General features: G+C 41.1%; 1 protein-coding gene across 4 annotated transcripts in view; it reads left to right on the top strand.

Annotated features, from left to right (window-relative positions):
• The window catches only part of GUCY1B1 (guanylate cyclase 1 soluble subunit beta 1), a 46,664-nt gene that overhangs the window by 17,911 nt on the left and 9,210 nt on the right, over window positions 1-19,543 (top strand). For all 4 annotated transcript variants that reach the window (XM_060147497.1, XM_060147498.1, XM_060147501.1 and 1 more), the window contains 4 exons: window positions 10,596-10,793; window positions 13,717-13,947; window positions 15,216-15,332; window positions 16,297-16,430. In XM_060147497.1, the coding sequence (XP_060003480.1) occupies window positions 10,596-10,793; window positions 13,717-13,947; window positions 15,216-15,332; window positions 16,297-16,430 (680 nt within the window). The remainder of the gene's footprint in view (window positions 1-10,595; window positions 10,794-13,716; window positions 13,948-15,215; window positions 15,333-16,296; window positions 16,431-19,543) is intronic.

The raw sequence follows: 19,543 nt of genomic DNA on the forward strand, positions 1-19,543 counted from the left end.
GCCAAACAGGACTTCTTCCAGAACGTTTTTTTTTTTTTTTTAAACTTGCTCTCTCTGTCCTCTGAGCTTTTGCACCTGCTCTTCCCTTTGTCTGCAACACTGTTCCTGGTCCTTTTCAGCTGGACCTGTCCTCGTCATCCTGCTGGTCAAATTACTTCTTCCAGGAAGGCTCCCCTCCTCTCTCCTGGCTCTACCCTGTTTGAATCAGGGAACTGACATTTCTCATGTTTTCACAGTACATCTATTTCCTCACCCATAGGAAGTCTCGCACCGTAGATCATTTCCTGTTTGGGGCTGGAATGTAAATGCCATGAGGCCAGAGGTCGTGTATAGTCTCTTAATGATGGTATCATCACAGACTTTATCTGGGAATGAAAGAACATTTTTTAAAATGAATATTGGATGTTTATACAAAAATAGGAAGCAAATACCCCAATAGCTCAAGATTAATTTTTTATTAAGAATAATAATAACCGATTTTGAGTGAGGCTATATAACTTTGTTTAGAGATTGATTATAGATTGAAATATAGACGAATAGACACACTCTAGACCAATTTCTTCTTCATGCGGGCGTGGCATATTACTGTTTATTCATTAACATACAAGTGACATTACTTGTATCTATTGAAACTTTTAAAATGTTTGTTCTAATATTTCCATCTGAGGCTCTCAGGCAACAAGAAAATAGACTGTACCACGGGAGACCACTGGCCATGCGTCAGGCTGGGTTCCTTCATCCACTCCCATCCTTCTGAGGAGGCTTCCTTGGGGGGTGTCTCTCCCGGCCTCTCAGTGGGATACATTATTAACAGCGACTCCCTATTAAATATACATATTTTTGCTTTTCTTGAAATAATTTTTAAGTTTTCTGAGTACCAGGCACAGCGTATAACAGGCAATCAATAAAGAGTCTTCAAATGGTAGAATTAGTTAATTCTGAGTTCTATGTGTATACTTTTTATTTGGCCCAGACTGTATTGTCCAGATAATACCTCTGTTCCTTTATGCACGTTTTATACTCAAGGAGATGCTGTATAGATAGTATCTGTAGTTTAGTTCTGGAAAAATGTTTGTTTCTCTCATGGATTTTGTCATTTCCTTTGATTAGTGAACTTAAACAATTTAACAATTTACCAGCTTGAATAGTGGACAGTTCTCCTTTGAAAGGCTTTGCTGCCAATAGCAAATTCCCGGCTCTGCTTACACACTCTCCCTTGCATTTTCAAAGTCATTTTAAGGATTTTTACATCATGCCTATTTTTAGTCTACCTCAAGACTTTCACGAAAAGAGCTACACATCTTAAATGGATAATGTAATAAAATATAGGTTTTAGAGGAAACTTTTTAGAAACATTATTCTTCCAAAGACATCACACAATTTGGAATTGATTTTTGTTAAATGTCCTATGAAACCATCAGTTTGTGGACTATTGATCAAAGTAGATAGTCCTTGCAATTAATTATTATCCTTTTGCTGATTTAGCAACCGAAAACATGATTTATCAAAAAGAGTTAAACAAGGGACTTCCCTGGCGGTCTAGTGGTTAAGACTCTGTGCTCCCAATGCCGGGGGTACAGGGGGTTCGATCCCTGGTCAGGGAACTAAGATCCCACATGTGGCATGGCCAATAAAATAAAATAAAATAATAAATAGAGAAAAAAAAGATAAACAAGAATAGGAAGACATTTTGATTTAGATTTTTGGATTTTACACATTTTATCTGGATTTATTGTCTTAAAGGTAAGACTATATTTCAGCAAGAATTTTTTCCCTATTCTGCCACTTTCTTATTCTTAACTTAGGAATAAAGTGTGGTTTCATGCTGCTGCTGCAGTAAATTTCTATCTGAAGCTTCTAGTGTATTGATTAAAAGAATGCAGAGAACAGATGGGACTTGAAGGGACTTGAAACATACAGCTGGTGAGGAATGTCCAGTCTGATGGTATTCCCAGCCTAAGCTATGCTCCCCTTTACTTTCGGATGCCCTGTTGCATTACTGCAGATTGTCTTTACCCAGCTAGCCACACTGATGTCTCCCATCTCACACGCTCTGCTGCAGTGTGGCTGTGCCTCTCCCCCATGAGAGGGTGGAGTCCCCTTCCCCTGGATCTGGGTTGGCTTTAGTGATGATTTGGCCAGTAGAATATGGCAGAAGTAACATTCTGATACTTCCTAGGCTAGTTCATAAGAACTCGTGAAGTTCGCATCTGAGTATCTGGGAGCATTTGCTCTTGGGAGGTTCCCTGTAGGAACCCAGCCCGTGACACGAGACGCCCAAGCCACAGGAAGGGCCTGTGCAGGCCCTCGGACAGCGCTGCTGGCTGCGCTCTCAGCTGTTACGATGAGTCCGTCCCAGCCTCTGTCTCACTCCAACCCAAGAGGACTTCCCACCTGAGTCCAGACAGCCCACAAAACCGTGAGAAATAATATTAGCGTGTTAAGCCAGTAAGTTTGGGGTGCTTTGATATGCAGCAGTGGATAATTGGGACAGCGCTCTGTGTGTTGTTTTTCCTTTTATGTTTTGTGTCTGTGTTAGTGTGTGTGTACATGTGTACCTGTATTTACGGATGGATGAGTAGAGCTTTGAGTTGTCCATGTTTGAAGAGATAAGATGGTATACAACCTCTGGGTCTGGAACCCAAGTCAGTCCACAGCAGGGCTACTGATTCATTTCCAGTGGTGTCTTGTTATTTATTATGTTATATATTTTTTACTTCCCCAATAATTTTACAGAGGTAAAATGCAACCTAAATGAGCGTGGGAAGCTGACTATTGAAAAATAAAGGAGCAATTTGCAATCTTAGAGACCAGTCGGGATTTAAATTATGAGCCTGCTTAAACATGCATAGGAATCTCAGTGGAATAAGCAAACAAATATTCTGTCATCATTCACTGGAAACACTGGCTTCTTCCACTACTTTGGGTTTGGTGGCGTTTTCACTTACTTTCCCAGTTCATAGACCTAAGAGTCTTCTGCCAGGGCCTTTGTTCAGCCTGCAACGGGGTCTTCTTCAATCTGTGTCGGCTCCAGGGTTTGGCTTCTAAAGGACTACACTGTAATTTGGCCAGCCCGCCAGGAGCAATCTGGGGTTGATGGCTGATCTGCAAGTCTTAAATGTTTGTGCGAAGTGTTATTTCGGGAAATGGGATTTTTCCTGAACAGCTGTGAAATTCTAATATTTCCCTAAATTATTTATAATGTTTCTTAGACAAAAATGCACCATTCATTTTATTTTTAACTTTTGAATTTCAAGAAGAGCTTTTCTCAAAATCCCAAACACCAATTTCTATAACCTGTGTCTACCTGAAAAAAAAAAAACGCACAACTCATGTGAGAGCCATGAGTTGATTCGGTGTCTTGCTGAGGACTGTAGCCAGGGACACAGCCTCTCGGGTGACTCTGAGAAACTGTGGCACAGATGGAAGGGGCAGGTCAGTGTGTATGTGGTGTTGGTGAAGGGATATGTGCAGTCAGGCGCACGTCTCGGTACCAGGTGTCTGCTGGCCACCAGGAGCAGGGATCTTAGTTAATGGCTTTAGTGCTTTTCTGACTGGCGGAAGATGCAAGAATCCAGGCTCATCAGAATTTCCTAACTACCTGAGGGCCTGTGCTAACATTTTTTTCATCCCTGATCTTCACTCTGAATTCTATCCTGGGTGTATTGAAGGTCAGCAACTGCAGGGGCTCACTGACTAAATTCTTGTAGAACCAGGTGAGGAGTGACATCCCTTAGTTGGCATCTGCAATTTTAAAGTTGACATGCTAGAACTCTTGAAGGAAGATAATATTTTAGAATTCTAAGAACTTTTTCTTTGAATAACTCGTATATATTTTCACAATTTTACAAGATATTGATTGTCAGAAGTTGTATATGAACGAGATTTTTTTAAACATGAATTTAAAGGCAGTATTATAATAAGTGAAATAGCTTACACAGGTAATTCTATGACTCTTTGCCTTTTTTTTTAAATTAAATTTTCTCTCGAGAGGATGGTAATGATAACTATAAGTAGTTTTAAAAATATCACCATTTAAATATTTTTAGTGACTCTGGTACAATTTCTTTTTAAATAAGGCCTTACATTATTTCTTTTAAAAAAGATTCCCTGTAGCTTTTCGGTTGGAAGGCTGTTTCTCAAGGAGCAGCTTTAAGTAGAAAAGGCACAAAAGTGTCATTAAACGTTGCCCCTTACTTGCTGTGAGCTCGTGCTAGTCACGCCCGGACCTGCTGCTTCCCGGTATATAGGGGTGACTTTTCCGCTACTCACGCCCGGACCTGCTGCTTCCCGGTATGTGGGGTGACTTTTCCGCTTCATCTGCGTCTTGCTCGTTTCCGTTTTTCACATTCAGATTCTAACATAACATCTTGCTTCTGAAACTTAAAATGCTTTTCAAATTGCACGAGTCTCACAAGTAAGTATTGATGTTGGTCTTGCTTTTCAGAAGTGTGAGGAATAGAAAGAAAGGAAATGCTCTCCCTCATCCTCTTTCCTTAAAAACAGGGAGGTTTGCAGTGACTGAGTTTTAAGATTCTTTCCAGCTCTAGACTGTAGTAATGCTCTCAAGTAACACAGACAGCTCCCTTCTCCCCGTCCCCTAGAATAAGGGTTCTTTTTTCTTTTAGTTAGTTAATTGATTTTTTTGGCCATGCTACTCTGGCTCTGTGTTTGCGGGGTCTCAGCTCCCCGACCACGGATTGAACCCAGGCCACGGCAGTGAAAGCCCGGAATCCTAACCACCAGGCCGCCAGGGACCTCCCTAGAATAAGGGTTCTTGAATGCTGAAAAATCTCTCTCTCTCTGTCTCTCTCTCAACACTTTCAAGGCAGGGTCTTACTACACCCATTTATGTGCATCATTTAGGAATTTTTAATTAGATGCCCTGGAAACGGGAATGAGGTAGTTAATTCCCGGAAAACTTTGCCTCTGTAAGTATGTATAAGCTTATTTGTGCCATGCATAGTACAAAGAGAAATTTTGCATTTATTTTGAAGCATTCCAAGATCTTTAAAAATATGGAACTTCAAAGTAATATTTCTCAGAGGATTAATAAATTCTCTTTTGGTCCTAAATCTGTGGGGTGTACTAAATCCCAGGACGCCAGCACTAGTTTTTTCTTCTGTAAATGATAAAGGCTGGAGGACTTATAAGTAGCAGAATTCCTGAGAAACAGTACATTCATCTTGCTTGTAGAAAAAGCAGTAAAGTGATACCAGGACATTCAGAGAAATGAAATGGAAACCTCAGACCAACCTTTTGGCATCTTGAGGCAAAATAGATGAATGAACCTGCTCTCTGTTCCTTTCCTGATTCCTGGTGTCATAAAGCTAAGGAGAATGACGTGAAAGCGTATTTGAGGTTTGCTTTACTGTTTCCTGGGAATCTACTTGTGCTGAAATACATGCGATTATATTTTTTTCTTTCTCTTATTTGTGTACTTCTTTGTAACTAGCCATTCAGCTCTTTTCTTTGTATAGCCACCTCCATGGGTATATTTAGAAATAAAACAAAACCAGTTTTAATTGAAACTCTTGTTTTCCAAAATATATTGCTACAACCATGTGGACGAATAATTACCTTTGTATAGATGGTGTTATAAAATGTAGACAGACAAGGTTTTTCTCTTGGCTATTTTGAGTATCTTTGTTGTGGCCTTTGAGGTTCCTGCAAACAATTATCTGTGAAATCTGTGAAGAAAGTACATTTTTAGCAGTACAGATGTACTCAGTTGAAAATAATTTAATATATAATCATGAATTCCATTTCTCATAATAGACAGGCAGTGGTAATCACTTCAATTTTGAGAGAGTAAGACCCAGTAAGGGAAGCTGTAACTAAAGAAATCCCAGGAGTACTTTTTATGGTTAGATACTACCTAAAGAAAATCAATATTACATTAAGTGGTGTTAAATCTTTTATGCTCCAGGAAAGCACTTTAGTTGTCTAATTAATAGCAAACTCGACAAAACAGTCAATCCCTGGAGAGTTGGTTACCACAGAGACTTATTAAAAGATTGACATGACCTCATGTGTCTTGATTTCCCACTTGCTTTGAATTGATAAATTTAAGCAACATTTTATTATTAATACTTTAGTATTAACAATACCTTTAAGGCAAATATTAAATTAAAATGGCATTATTTAATTTAATTATTTAAATTAAAATGTCCCCACATTTAGGGAGCAGTGCATGTCCCTGTGTGACTCCTGGCCCATCTCTCGCTTTCTTTAGCATCGGTGATGCAGAGAAGGTGAATGGTACCATCGGTACCGCCTCCTGCCATCTGCTTATCTGCGTATAGAAATGTGCTCATATAATATGACACAAGATGAAAACAGATGAGTGTGAAAGTAATCTAGGCATATTGACTTAAGATATACTGTATGTGAACATTTTATAGAAAAGAAATTGAAAAAAAACCCCTACATATTTCAAGTTACTGTTTGACTCATTTTTAAATTTTTTCATGAAAATGAGCCACAACACAGTACCCGGGCCTGACTACATTAGGAAATTATTTTAGGAACAAGGACAGAAATTTAATTTAGCAGCAACAGGCTGAATTTTGACTTTGCGGGAAACACATACAGAACTCTCTTGATGATCTTTTTTCTCACCAGCTTTTCTATGACAGCGTTTTTGCAGCATCAGCAGACGTGTAAGGGGTCTGGCAGGGTTATGAGGGGCAGTCTTCATGTCTCCCTTCCCAGGAAAGGGTTCCCGTGGGAAGACCTCGTCATAGGAAAACCCTCCATGTTACTTAGCAAGTGAAGTCGTCTCAGGCCTTCAGCTGCTCGAGGTTTCTGTAAACTGTCCGCCCTTAGCATCTGCCGTGTTGGGTTCCTCTTACCTGGCAACGGCAGCCTGTGGAGCAATCAGGACCACTTGGTATTTGAGTTAAGAACTGGCCTGACTTGATTATAACAGGTGGAACTGGGGGACAGAAAACCAAATTTTAGCCCTAGGCCTGAAGGCATTTCAAAAAGAAGCCGCTTCACCAGTTGAGGGGACTTGAGCCATGTATCCCAAATCAGAACGTCAGCCTTTGTGACCTCAGCTCTTACCTGCACTCTGCGTCTTTGGACCCCGTCCTTTAGTCTAACCCTAACCCTTGTAGGCACCCAAAGCCACTCTGCACATTGGTTTGTGAGCTAAACCATGAACCGCTTACAGTCCGGGTCCGTGTGGTGCAGATCTGGGCCGGCCCTGCCCCCTGCCCCGGGCTGCAGCGCACAAGCTGCATGACGCATGCGCAGTGCACATGCTTTATGCGCTGCACAGACAGCGCACGGATGAGTGTTTGGCGACGCAGGGCCGCACGTGCCCTCAGGGAGCCACCTCCTGCCATACTCGCGCCGCGTCCTAACTGACGTCTTACTGGATCCTTGTTTCCCTAAACTGGCGTCTCTGAGACATCTGGAACGAGAACCGTCCTTCCGTTTTGGCCCCTTTCCACACCTCCTTTTCAGAGGAGCCTCGAGGCTCAGGGCATCCTGAGATCGTTTTGCTTTTCCCATTCTCTTTAGTAATAATCACCAGTTATTGACAGGTTCCTATTTGGTGAATTAGCTGTTTTACTGCTACCATGACAAATGCCCACAACCATAAGTGCTTAAAACAACACACATTATTATCCTGCATTTGCGTAGGTTGGGAGGCCATAGGGGTCTCCCTGGACCATGGTCAGGGGGCCAGCAGGGCTGCGGATGGGGATGGGGGATGGGGAAGATTTCCTCGCTCGTTCGGGTGTAGGCAGAATTCAGCCCCCGGGGCCAGACGTAGGGCTGTGGACCAGTTTCCTTACCGGCCATAGGGGGGCGGTGGCGGGAGGCTTGTAAGGCCCCAGGCTCTCCCCAGGCCCTGCGTGCGGTGTCCTGTTCCTCAGACCCTGTTTCCTCCTCAGTTCCCACATCCCTCCCTGCAACCAGGAAGGGGTCTTGGCACCTAAGGACTCAGTCGCTCCTGGGATTAGGCTGGGGCCCAACCATAATCTTCCGAAGCAAGGTCCGTAACCTTAGCGCCATTTGCAAAATCCCTCTTGCCGCGTGAGGTAGCATGTTCACAGGGCCGAGGTCTGGAATCTCGGGGACACCGTTATTTTGCCTGCTACGTCTGGGGTGGGCTCATGCTTTGTATACAGCACTTTAGTTATCTCCATTTTATCAGAAGAAATCAAGCCTTAGAAAGGTTGGGTAGGTTGGCTACATTATCATGAAATGACAGTGTCATGATTTAAATCCAAGTTTGCTTGATTATTTTTATTATTATTATTTAGTTATTTTTTAAATAGTTGCATTTTTTTTCATTTTTCTTTTTTTTTGGCCACACCATTCAGCTTGCGGGACCTTAGTTCCCCAACCAGGGATCTAACCTGGGCCCTCAGCAGTGAAAGCACAGAGTCCTAACCACTGGACCACCAGCAAATTCCCAAAGTCAGCTTGATTTTTTTTTTATAATAAGTGATTAATTTTATATTTGGGTTTTTTTAAAACATCTTTATTGGAGTATAACTGCTTTACAATGGTGTGTTAGTTTCTGCTGTATAACAAAGTGAATCAGCTATACGTATACATATATCCCCATATCTCCTCCCTCTTGCGTCTCCCTCCCTCCCACCCTACCTATCCCACCCCTCTAGGTGGTCACAAAGCACCGAGCTGATCTCCCTGTGCTGTAAGGCTGCTTCCCCCTAGCTATCTAGTTTACATTTGGTAGTGTATATATGTCCATGCCACTCTCTCACTTGGTCCGAGCTTCCCCATACCCGCCGTGTCTTCAAGTCTGTTCTCTGCGTCTCCGTCTTTATTCCTTCTAGCCACCTTGCTCTTAACTCCTGTACCATGCTATGCTATGTGTGTGCGCTACTATATTTGTGCAACACACACACACACAACACGCATTATGAATTAAGTGTTGGAAAGCCATGTTGCACCCAGTCAGTAGTATAGTTTGTACCATTTCTTCTGGTGATCTTTAAACAAAATTTTTTTTAATATTAGTAATACAAGAAAGTGGGGAATTTGGTACATTCTAAATTAATCAAAAAGAAATTAATCACAAGGCTATCAGAACAGAAAATATTTATTTGCAAATTTATTAGTTTTCCAAGACTTCAGTTCCAAAAGGTTCAGTTTCACAGGTTAGCTATGAGGCTGTACCTTGCTTGGAGACTATAAATGAACATGAAGAAATTATACTGATATAATTTCCAAAATAATTTTAATTACTAAAATATTATTTCACAAAGAGTATGCTTATATTTTCATATGCTTATAACTCTGATGTAGTTTTTGAATTAATAGTCAAGTTTTAGGATTATAGTGGAAACAAAGTGTAATATGTGATCACTTTGGGCATTCCATGCTGGTTATCATAACATAAATATACAACTGCCCCAAACTCTTGTAAATATGCATACCTTTGTCTTAGCTCATAACTGTGTTTCTTTTTTCTGCTTCAGGTATCCGTTTTACAGCCCCTTGTTTGTTTACCTTCTTTAAAATATTTCCACTGTTAGCAGTCACAGATGTTTTTCTTTTTTTTTAATTTATGGAAATATAGTTGATTTACAGTGCCGTCTTAATTTCTGCTCTACAGCAAAGTGATTCAGTTATCATATATATACACATTCTTTTTCATATTCTTTTTTTAATGCAAAGGTTTATTATTTATTTATTTATTTTTGGCTGCGTTGGGTCTTCGTTGCTGCGCGCGGGCTTTCTCTAGTTGCGGCGAGCGGGGGCTGCTCTTCGTTGCGGTGCACGGGCTTCTCATTGCGGTGGCTTCTCTTGTTGAAGAGCACGGGCTCTAGGCACGCAGGCTTCAGTAGTTGTGGCACACGGGCCTAGTTGCTCTGTGGCATGTGGGATCTTCCTGGACCAGGGCTCCAACCCGTGTCCCCTGCAGTGGCAGGCGGATTCTTAACCACTGCGCCACCAGGGAAGTCCTCATATTCTTTTCCACTATGGTTTATCACAGGATATTGAATACAGTTCCCTGTGCTCTACAGTAGGACCTTGTTGTTTATCTGTCCTATACACAGTAGTTTCCATCTGCTGACCCCGAACTCCCAGTGCATTCCCCCCCGCCCCGCCTTGGCAACCACAAGTCTGTTCTTTATGTCTGTAAGCCTGTTTCTCTTTCGTAGATATGTTCTTTTGTGTCATATTTTAAATTCCACATATAAGTGATGTCATATGGTATTTGTCTTTGATGTACTTCATTTTGTATGATCATCTCTAGGTCCATCCATGTTGCTGCAAATGGCATTATTTCATGCTTTTTTATGTCTGAGCAGTATTCCATTATGTGTGTGTGTGTGTGTGTGCGTGTGTGTGTGTGTGTGTGTGCGTGCGTGTGTGTGCACCACATCTTCTTTATCCATTCGCACAGGTGTTCTTCTTAATTTCATCACCTTAGTTTCAAGTTCTCTGTGGTTCTTGCCTTACCGACGTCCGGATGCAGCAGGGAGGGCTGTGCCCTGTGCGCGTTCGCGTGGCCCGTGGGCGCCTGAGCTCAGACCTGAGTCTGCTTCCTCAGCCTTCTCTCCTGAGGGCAGCTGCCACTCATCACTCTGTCCCCTTCCTTGCAGAACCTCGATGCCCTGCACGACCACCTTGCTACCATCTACCCGGGCATGCGAGCACCTTCCTTTAGGTGCACCGATGCAGAGAAGGGCAAAGGGCTCATCCTGCACTACTACTCAGAGAGAGAAGGCCTGCAGGACATTGTCATCGGGATCATTAAGACGGTAGCTCAGCAGATCCACGACACTGAAATAGACATGAAGGTAATGGTCAGTACCTGGGGCTCTTCTGGGCACAGGTGACATGCGGGGTGTTAGAAAGGTGCTCTGAACGGGCCCCTGATCAGCGCTGCTACTGGCGCTCAGCAGAGGTAGTACCAGCCGTAACACTGGCAGTCTTCTATATTTGGCTTGGAATGCACACACAGGGTAGTTTTTCCTTGTGGGAACAGATTTTTCTTTCTAATTATATATATTGCTCAAGGCAACGGGAAATTTAATTTGCAGTTCCTGTGAGCTCACACTAGCTGGGAAGCAGGAGGACCTTTGTCTGGCTGAGCTGTGGCCTTCAGAATACAAAAAAAAACCCTGTAACATGGACACATTCTAAAGTAATATGAGATGAAGTATTATTTTACTGGGTTTTTGTGTGTGTGTGTGGACTTTTTGGTCTGTCCCTGAAATGTGGTTTGAATATTTCATTTTTGTGGGCTAAAACCTTTGCTTTTTTTTTTTTTTTTAAATTAGATCACTTGGTAAAAGAAGCTGGTCTCAGACTTTAAAAAATGTGTTGCTGTTGCTAATTCACCCTGTCAGTTTTGAGTGATAATTTCAAGGTACTGATACAATAGCTGTGCAGTAAAGGGAGCTATCATTTTTCCTTATTTCTAATCCAGAGAGTCGCTCCCAGGGAGCTGTGTTTTGTGTGCTCAGCCCCAAGAGACATTTTTCAGTGGCCCTAGGTTTGAGAAAAGTGGGCCGAGGGTACCCTATTCCGGTTTGCTTTCTTTATGGAAAATCTAACAGGCAGTGCTTTATTAGATCTATAGTTACATTCTAACATGTGTGGGAAGCCCACACTTTAAGTACAGTATTACACAAATAGAAATTGTAACATTTAAATTGATTAATTTAGAAAAGTATGCCGTATATTTAATCTAGTAATGTCACATGAGATTTCACGGGTGTTTTTACTTCCAAGAGTTGGTGTCGTTTTTTACGTGATCCCCAGGTGCATCCTTAGTTTCTCTACAACTAGAAAGTGGGAGTATGGATAACGTAACATTATCAAATCCAGAGACATTTAAAAACTTGGGTCAAGGATTGAAATTCACCCGTGATTAGGAATCTCACTGGAATTCAGTTAAAATTGTATACGCCTTTCATTTCCAGCTCTGGATCCTGACACCGAACTAACACTTCACTTATAGTACATGAGCCTGTATCACGGGGGTTGTAAACACTGGGTCTGCTCTTGGTTTGTTCATTACGTAGCCAAGCTGAGCAAGAAGTAAGGGCATAGAAACTTCAGGAAAGCAGCATACACTGGGCACCCTTGGAAACTGCAGTTGCCACGGTTATTAGAGCCTTTGGTATGGGGGGTTGACAGCAGTAGTTATTAGAGCCTTTGGTATGGGGGGTTGACAGCAGTAGCGCTCTGTATAATTATGGGGTTCACTTTATACATCCCACTTACACAATGTGGGTTGTCTTGTGACCTTCATTTATTCAAGTATTCCAATATTGATGTCTGAAATATTTGCATTTGGTAATTATATTTGGTATATTTAATGTTTTTCAAAGGCACTGTTTTAATTTCCTGAGGTATTCTTATGTTGAATCCCTAAGTTTAATAGGTCCAGAGCTCCAGACAATTTAACTACTTCAGGAATATTGGACCATGTCATGAAGGTGATATACGAAGGAGAGGTTAAAAACATGATCAGAAAAGCTGTTCATTTCGCTGATTTAACCAAGGCAAAAGGGTATAATTGAGGAATTCATTAGTAAATTTAGGTTGCATATAATTCAGTTCTTCTAGCTGAAATGGAAACACAGCAGAACATCAAAATTTTAAGATTGTTTTGTTTTATGAGACTTTAGGGAAATTAATCTTCATGGGGCAGAATTTTCCAATCATAAATAAGAATACTAATCTTTCAGCAGTGTAGTAGATTAGTGTGACAGTTTTAGTAGTAATATCCTGATTTCACCGTGAAACTACATTTGGGAAAACGTATACAATAGCGTCCATATTAATTGAGATTTGTTCTTAAGTGTCAGAGTTGGCTGCAGTGAACTAAGGAAAAAAGTGAGAAAGAGCAATGTTTTGCCTTCATTTAGCTGCAACTGAAGAAATATTCATTCCGCTATTTCCCATTTTGATCTGGGCACAATTTGAGATATGGTTTTTTCCTTTTATAAGAGGATGTGTTGGTTGAAGTTTCTTAAACTCGAAAGGAAAAATCTTTTTTAAAGCTTAATCATTTATTTGCCTGTGAATAATATTTAGAAATGTAGTTATTCTTTAGAGAGCTTCGCTCATGATCATGATCACTCCCATAGAATAAAGTCCTAGATTTGGAATTAAATCAAAAAAGGTAATTTGGGGAGGGGGGATTTTTATGCATTTTGCCGATCTATTCTTCAGAAACATTAGTCAAAATACCCCATTGGTGGCATGTGAAATGACTCTTCTTCTGTATCCTACCTCATGTGGTACTGTAATTTTTATATACTTGCCGATGGATGGATAAAAAAATGACATGGCATATTAAATACGTATTTCTGTCGTTTCATTTCCCTGTTTGTGCGTGTCATTTTTGACCATATTAAACATACCACTCTGTATGATGTGTAGGGCGTCTACTGTACGTGTGCCTGGCTGAGGGGTGCTGAGCCCACCAGGACAATGGGGTGCTTTCCCCCAAATTCTACCAAAGAGGCTGCATGGACCACTAGGGGATTCGTACCAGATTTGCTATCTTTCTGTGAATATACTTAGTCAGTCTTCAGATTTCATAAGTCAATGTCCAGAAATAGTTTTCTATGTTAGGCATATATGTTTGCATATGTTGAATTTTTAAAATTAACCTGCTAAGGGAAGTTCTCATCACCAGTTTCTTAGCTATTTAGGTATTGCAACTAAATGCAGACAATTAACACCATTTCCCCTTTTGGCATCCAGGTTATTCAGCAAAGAAACGAAGAATGTGATCATACTCAATTTTTGATTGAAGAAAAAGAGTCAAAAGAAGAGGATTTTTATGAAGATCTTGACAGATTTGAAGAAAATGGTACCCAGGAATCACGCATCAGCCCATATACCTTCTGCAAAGCTTTTCCCTTTCACATCATATTCAACCGGGATCTCGTGGTCACTCAGTGTGGCAATGCCATCTACAGAGTCCTTCCCCAGGTAAGAGTACATCACACTCCCTTGGGGCCTGAGACAGAAGGCCACAAAGACACTATCGTTACAGGTGACCATTCATACCTTTAACCCTTTGCTTATGTATCAGGTAACGTGGAGCACACTGTACGTCACGGAAGTTCCGTAACTGCACACTAAGTGTGTTTCAGCATACTGCAGCTTTGCCTAGGACAGCTACTTATTTTTTTCTGTTTTAATCACAAGGGCAGTGGGAGAATTCTGTGGGAATAGTGTACTTGTTTTAATGAGGAAGTGAGTAACTTTCCAGTAACAATCAGTTTTCACTTAATTTATTCAACATGGAGCAAATAGTCACTGAATATCTACTGTCTGAAAATAACTTTCAAAATCAACCACTGACATTTGCAGGGAAAAGGAAGGAATTTAAAATACACCAAAGAGGAAAGCGATAGAGGTTACCGTGGGGTTTAGTAGAAAAAGCATCAAAGGACAGCAGTTGGGTGATGCCAGGAATGTACGTTTGACTTGTAGTATTATTATTGTTATTATATTATCTTCTTATTCTGACCTGTTGTCAAGTCCTCTCTTCCTACTTTTTCTTTTCTCTCCGTTTCTGACTTTTGGAATTGCACATGACATGTGTCTAGAGATACTTTTTGCTTGTAATTAAGGACTCTTAATTCAGGATGAACTCCCATGGGATCTGGCATGAACCCGTAAATCTGGAGGCAGAACCATGTGTGGACTGGGCTGTTATGCTGCCTCTGCCTCTCCTCCATTGATGACGTTGACTGTGTCACGTCCCTCTTGGCCTGCTCTCCCCTTGTTATACTGTGAGGCTAGAGGGTGGATGAACATCACTTAGTGTAAGCAGTCACCCACTTTCCCTTTTATTGATAATTAGCCGTCTCCCGATAAACTATGAGTGTCGTGGGTGGTTTTGCTATTTAAATTTCATTTTAGGCTGTGGACATCTAACACCTCATGCTACAATTTAAAAGCTAAGTTCCATTCTTTTTTCTTCAAAAATTCTTCTCTTGTTTAGATTAGCTTATATTTGAATATTAGTCCCCTGATTCCATATTAGGTTTCATGTTCAGGCAACTACTGGATGTTCATTTAGTTGCCAAGCTGCTTAGATGATGCTGTGAGTCCACAGTTGAGGTCACTTTCCTACGAAATAATTACGATTTTCTATGTTCAAGTGCTGTTGAGCTGGTCTGATCTAATAACTACTATCAGATCATAAGAATTATTGACTAAGTATCCTTTTGTTTTCATCTGCATTTTAGCTCCAGCCTGGGACCTGCAGCCTCCTGTCTGTCTTCTCGCTGGTCCGTCCTCATATTGACATCAGTTTCCATGGGATCCTCTCACACATCAATACGGTCTTCGTACTGAGAAGCAAGGTAATTGAGATATTATTTCAGTAAATGTGAGAAAGTAAGGTCTGTTACAGATTAGAAGTGTTCCACAGGGATAATTAGCTGCGAAAACATTCTGTGAGATGCAGAAGGTGTAGAGAGAGAAACACCAGAGCCCGAAGGGAGTCCTATTTCAAAGGCAACGGTGCTGATTTGGGGTTTGCCTGTAGGGAAGTGGGACCCTCTCCTCTGGTTAGAATAAACGCGTGAGAGTTTGGAGAAGGCCTCGCCCAGGCTGCCCGGGTGCACACGATGAAACCAACAGCTTTTACTCAATATACAGCTACAGACTCCTATTTTAGAAATCTGGGGAACTAATAAAGATTTTTTAAACTTCACCCAAAGCCGCTGGTTTGTTGTTCCCTAAATTGTCTGTTATTCTTCAGGGCATTTTTGTGGGGAAATACACGTGATAACATTTTCATTCAGTTGATAGTTGGTGGTACCCAGATCTCGTAGTTTCTGTTCTTGGGGCTGATGTAGCCAGTGTTCCAGAGGACAAAGCTCATCCTCCCTTCCGCCCTCCACCTACAAAGGTCTTCCCCGCACCTGCTTCCTGTATTTGGAACCAGCTGCTTCCAGCTGCTCTGTGCATGTAGGGGTGGGCATGGGGACACTGGGTCTGGTCTTTGCTAGAGCCTGGGATTACGTGCTGTGGCCATGGTGGAAAATCAGAAATAAGACTCACTGCAGCTTTCCATAAAGATGTGAAAGTAGCACAGCTACTGTCTTTCTGGGTTCAAAGGAAACGGTCAGTTGGCTTTTCTGCAGTGATGTAAGGCTGTCTGCTTGTTACCTGGCGGACTCTGGTGAAACGCCTCTCCTGTTCTACCTGGGCCGATGTTCTCCCTTACGGCTTGGTGGGAATGAGGGTCTCTGTGTCCTTCTCGGCTGAGTCGTTAGGTAGAGACAAAGGCATGAGTGGACGGTTGTGTCTTGCCTTTTCCAGGAAGGGTTGTTGGATGTAGAGAAATCAGAGTGTGAGGATGAACTGACGGGCACTGAGATCAGCTGCTTACGGCTCAAGGGCCAGATGATCTACTTACCTGAAGCAGACAGCATACTTTTCCTGTGCTCACCAAGGTAATCACTTCGAGGTGAATTATAATAGATAGAAGTACCCATCTGGCGCTAACGAAGGAGTCCAATATCTTTTTATTCAATTTTTTCTACAAAGTATGCTTAGACTTCACAACTCTTCTTATATGCCTCTCTATAACAAGGATAACTTCATTGAACATTTGCAATAAACTCGGAAGGAGTCATGTCTTCTGTTTTGTTTGCCATACCTTAGTCAATTTGCTGAGTGTTTATGCCATTAGATCAGGGGATACCTAATCTGAAGGTAGCTAACTCTGTAGCTTTGTACCTTCCAAAGACACATCATATGTCCATAAGCAAACCTATAAAGCATGTAATGCGATGGCAGAAATACATGGTTATATTTGGCACCAAGAAGTTACTTTTCTAATGATTTCTGGATGTAAGCTATTTTATAGTAAAACTATTTCACTACTTTAAGTGAGATATACTATTCAAAATATAGTTTTAAGTTGACATTTATGTAAATAACGTTATTTATAATAAACATAGGGACTTCCCTGGTGGCGCAGTGGTTAAGAATCTGCCTGCCCATGCAGGGGACATGGGTTCGAGCCCTGGTCCGGGAAGATCCCACATGCCGCAGAGCAGCTAAGCGCGTGAGCCACTACTGCTGAGCCTGCGCTCTAGAGCCTGCGAGCCACAGCTACTGAGCCCACGTGCCACAACTACTGAAGCCCATGCGCCTAGAGCCCATGCTCCACAAGAGAAGCCACCACAATGAGAAGCCCGTGCACTGCAACGAAGAGCAGCCCCTGCTCGCCACAGCTAGAGAAAGCCAGTGCACAGCAACAAAGACCCAACGCAGCCAAAAACAAATAAATTAATAAATTAATTAGAGGGAAGTAAAACAAATAACAAACAAATAAATTAATAAATTAATTAGAGGGAAGTAAAACTGTAGGTTGGTGTTTTCCCAACGTGACAAGCATTCTACTAAAAGATGCATGGGGATTTAGAATAAGAAACACATATCTAAATTTACTTAAGGGCAGTAGACATAGATAACTGTAGAACTTGTTGTTAGGTGATAGTTTGTGTATTTATAACTTTGTGCAGGCAAAATGTATGCACATTATTTAGTAACACTCAAGAAAGGATGTTTTGGTGGGCTGTTGATTAAAAATTTAGTTTAAAGTCCAATTGATCACTTTTCATTTAAAGATATTGTCTTAAAATTTCTGAAAAATCAAATGAATTTTGTAACACGTTCCTTGGAAATTATTAATATGGTATTAAAGACTCTATAAGACTAATGATGGGGTTTTCCCCTGAGAATACATATTACGAAAATAAAAGAGACAAAATTAGGGAATATAAACTCTTTATATTTTTTATTAATAAACTCCATTGATCTAACTATATATCTTCAACTGCTATAAATAAGTGTTCTTCCTTCGGCCTCTTTCCAAGTTGAGCATCGGTAGAATGACAGCTTCTCAATAGGGACAGTTTCTACTCACGGAGAGGAAGGTTTCTTTGGAAATAGAAGCAGGAAATTTAGAGTCTACTTGCTAATCACCATATGCAGAAATTGGCTACATAGTGACACACTCACCCGTTGTCATATGGGACCTGCTCATGTCTATAGAGAAACCAGTACTCACACGAAATGAGATCAACTGAAAGCAGTTTTACTTACAAAATAAATAACCCCAAGAGGAAAACAGTTACTGGCACCAAAACAGAAATATAGATCAATGGAACAGGATAGAAAGCCCAGAGATAAACCCACGCACATATGGACACCTTATCATTGATAAAGGAGGCAGGACTATACAGTGGAGAAAAAACAGCCTCTTCAATAAGTGGTGCTGGGAAACCTGGACAGCTACATGTAAAAGAATGAAATTAGAAGAATCTGGACCACCATACACAAAAGTAAACTCCAAATGGATTAGAGACCTAAATGTAGGACCAGACAGTATAAAACTCTGAGAGGAAAACATATGCAGAACACTCTATGACATAAATCACAGCAAGATCCTTTTTGATCCTAGAGAAATGGAAATGGAGACAAAAATAAACAAATGGGACCTAATGAAACTTAAAAGCATTTGCACAGAAAAGGAAACCATAAACAAGACTAAAAGACAACCCTCAGAATGGGAGAAAATATTTGCAAATGAAGCAACTGACAAAGGATTAATCTCCAAAATATACAAGCAACTTATGCAGCTCAATATCAAAAAAACAAACAACCCGATCCAAAAATGAGCTGTAAATCGACATTTCTCCTAAGAAAGTGTACAGATTGCCAACAAACACATTAAAAGGTGCTCAGCGTCACTAATCATTAGAGAAGTGCAAATCAAAACTACAATGAGGTATCACCTCACACCGGTCAGAATGGCCATCATCAAAAAATCTACAAACAAATGCTGGAGAGGGTGTGGAGAAAAGGGAACCCTCCTGCACTGTTAGTGGGAGTGTAAATTGATACACCCGCTATGGAGAACAGTATTGAGGTTCCTTAAAAAACTAAAAATAGAACTACCATATGACCCAGCAATCCCACTGCTGGGCATATACCCTGAGAAAACCATAATTCCAAGAGTCATGTACAACAATGTTCATTGCAGCTCTATTTACAATAGCCAGGACATGGAAGCAACTTAAATGTCCATCAGCAAACAAATGGATAAAGAAGATGTGGCACGTATATACAATGGAATATTACTCAGCCATAAAAAGAACCAATACCGTATGAAAACACATATATATGGAATCTAAAAAAAAACAAAAAAAAACCAAAATGGTTCTGAAGAACCTAGGGGCAGGACAGGAATAAAGACGCAGATGTAGAGAATGGACTTGAGGACACAGGGAGGGGGAAGGTAAGCTGGGACGAAGTGAGCGAGTGGCATGGACATATATACACTACCAAATGTAAAATAGGTAGCTAGTGGGAAGCAGCCGCATAGCACAGGAGATCAGCTCTGTGCTTTGTGACCACCTAGAGGGGTGGGGTAGGGCGGGTGGGAGGGAGATGTAAGAGGGAGGGAATATGGGGATATAAGTATACATATAACTGATTCTCTTTGTTATACAGCAGAAACTAACACACCATTGTAAAACAATTATATTCCCATAAA

The sequence above is a fragment of the Lagenorhynchus albirostris genome, chromosome 4 (assembly GCF_949774975.1).
Source record: "Lagenorhynchus albirostris chromosome 4, mLagAlb1.1, whole genome shotgun sequence".
Lineage (NCBI taxonomy): Eukaryota > Metazoa > Chordata > Mammalia > Artiodactyla > Delphinidae > Lagenorhynchus > Lagenorhynchus albirostris.